Source organism: Bubalus bubalis, chromosome 5 (assembly GCF_019923935.1).
Source record: "Bubalus bubalis isolate 160015118507 breed Murrah chromosome 5, NDDB_SH_1, whole genome shotgun sequence".
NCBI classification, from domain to species: domain Eukaryota; kingdom Metazoa; phylum Chordata; class Mammalia; order Artiodactyla; family Bovidae; genus Bubalus; species Bubalus bubalis.
The window spans coordinates 108,108,267-108,109,947 of record NC_059161.1 but is presented as its reverse complement, the minus strand read 5'-3'; the positions used below and the strand labels follow the sequence as shown (position 1 = coordinate 108,109,947).

At 39.0% G+C, this 1,681-nt stretch overlaps 1 protein-coding gene across 1 annotated transcript; it reads right to left on the bottom strand.

The window, feature by feature from the left end:
- On the bottom strand, positions 1 to 879 carry LOC102392307 (putative olfactory receptor 8G2). The gene has a single exon (XM_044942545.1). It carries the CDS (start codon positions 877 to 879, stop codon positions 1 to 3), a length of 879 nt encoding a protein of 292 aa, XP_044798480.1.
- Between the last annotated feature and the right edge of the window lie 802 nt (positions 880 to 1,681).

Here is a 1,681-nt window from a genome sequence, read left to right as displayed (position 1 = left end):
TCATAGACTATAGATCAGAGGGTTTAGCATGGGCACAATGATAGTGTAAAACACAGAGGACACTTTCCCTTGGTCCATGGAGCTCACAGATGAAGGCTGCAGGTACATGAATGTTGCAGATCCATAGAAAACAGCAACAGCTGAGATGTGGGAACTGCAGGTGCTGAAGGCTTTGGACCTGCCCTCCGTGGAACGAATATGTAGGATGCTGGAGATGATGAAGATATATGAAGTGAAAATAGCTAAGGCAGGAGTCAACATGTTAAATGCACTCAAGAATATAACCAATAATTCATTGACATAGATGCTGGAGCAGGATAGCTCCAAAAGTGGGAAGAGATCACAGAAATAATGGTTAACCACCTTGTTTTTGCAGAAAAGGAGTCTCAACAAAAATCCTGTGTGGACTGTGGATCCAATGATGCCTAGAATATAAACTCCCATTGTGAGGAAGAGGCAGATGTGATAAGACATGGTGATGTTGTAAAGCAAGGGGTTGCAGATGGCAACATAGCAGTCATATGCCATTACAGCCAACATGTGACACTCTGCAATAGCAAAAATGAGGAAGAAATAGAGCTGTGTCATGCATTCAGGGTAGGAGATGATGTTGTTCTCTGTCACAAAGTTCATCAGCATTTTGGGGGTAATGACAGTGGAATGACAGAGATCAATAAAGGACAAATTGATGAGGAAATAGTACACGGGGGTGTGCAGGTGAGAACTGAGCCCTATCAGTGTGATCATGCCCAGGTTCCCCACCACCGTGACCACATAGATTCCTAGGAAGAGGAGGAAAAGGGGCAGCTGGAGTCGTGGCTGTTCTGTGAGCCCAGCAAGAATGAACTCAGTCACTGAGGAGTGATTTCCAGGGTCCATTGTCCTCTCCAAGGTTCTAAGTTTAAAAATGAGAAAATGAGTGTTCATGTGTAAGAAGACGTGGTCATGTGAGTGTATTTTATGAGGGGGAGGGACGGATTCTGTGGAGCTCATTATTTGATCCCTCATCAAACGACATACATAAAGCAGAAATCTCTTGTGTCTCTCCTGCTACTTGGGGACAAACGATGATTCTGGTTGAACCAGAGAAGGAAATATAAACTTCACAACCCTTAGAATTCAAACACTTACTCACTTTTGAAGAGAAAACACCCATTTATGGATTTTAAAAATCAGTCAGAATGAACATTGCTATTTTTATTTCTGAGGACCTTTTCTTTCTTCCCATATTCTATATGTGTATGTTATTCATACTCATATAAATTAGCATAAGATTTTTATCTCACTTGAAATAAGTAATAATGGTGTGTACTTTCTATAATTAACAGAAGATTCACTGCCCATGTGACCTTGTGTTTGTTACATCTACTCTCCAACACTCTTAAAAACAAAAACACCAAAATGCATTTTATGTGAAAATTACGTTAAAAGATTCCCACAGGGAGTTTAGTGCGGTTACTTGCTCTTTGTAAGCAAATGTCTTTTCGTTTTAACCTATTGAGTTTGTCTCTGTTATATCTTTCATTTGACCGATATTTTCATTTCTAAATGATGACCAGAGTTTAAAATTTTCTTTTCCTTAGCACATCTTATTGCTCCTTTCTACATACATTAACACATACAGTAAAAATAGAGATTTTAATTATTTTATTTGCTATTAGCTTTCTAAATTATCAGTATT

What these genes read in the sequence shown, in the direction of transcription:
- LOC102392307 (XM_044942545.1), bottom strand. Translation starts at nt 879, where the DNA reads ATGGACCCTGGAAATCACTCCTCAGTGACTGAGTTCATTCTTGCTGGG.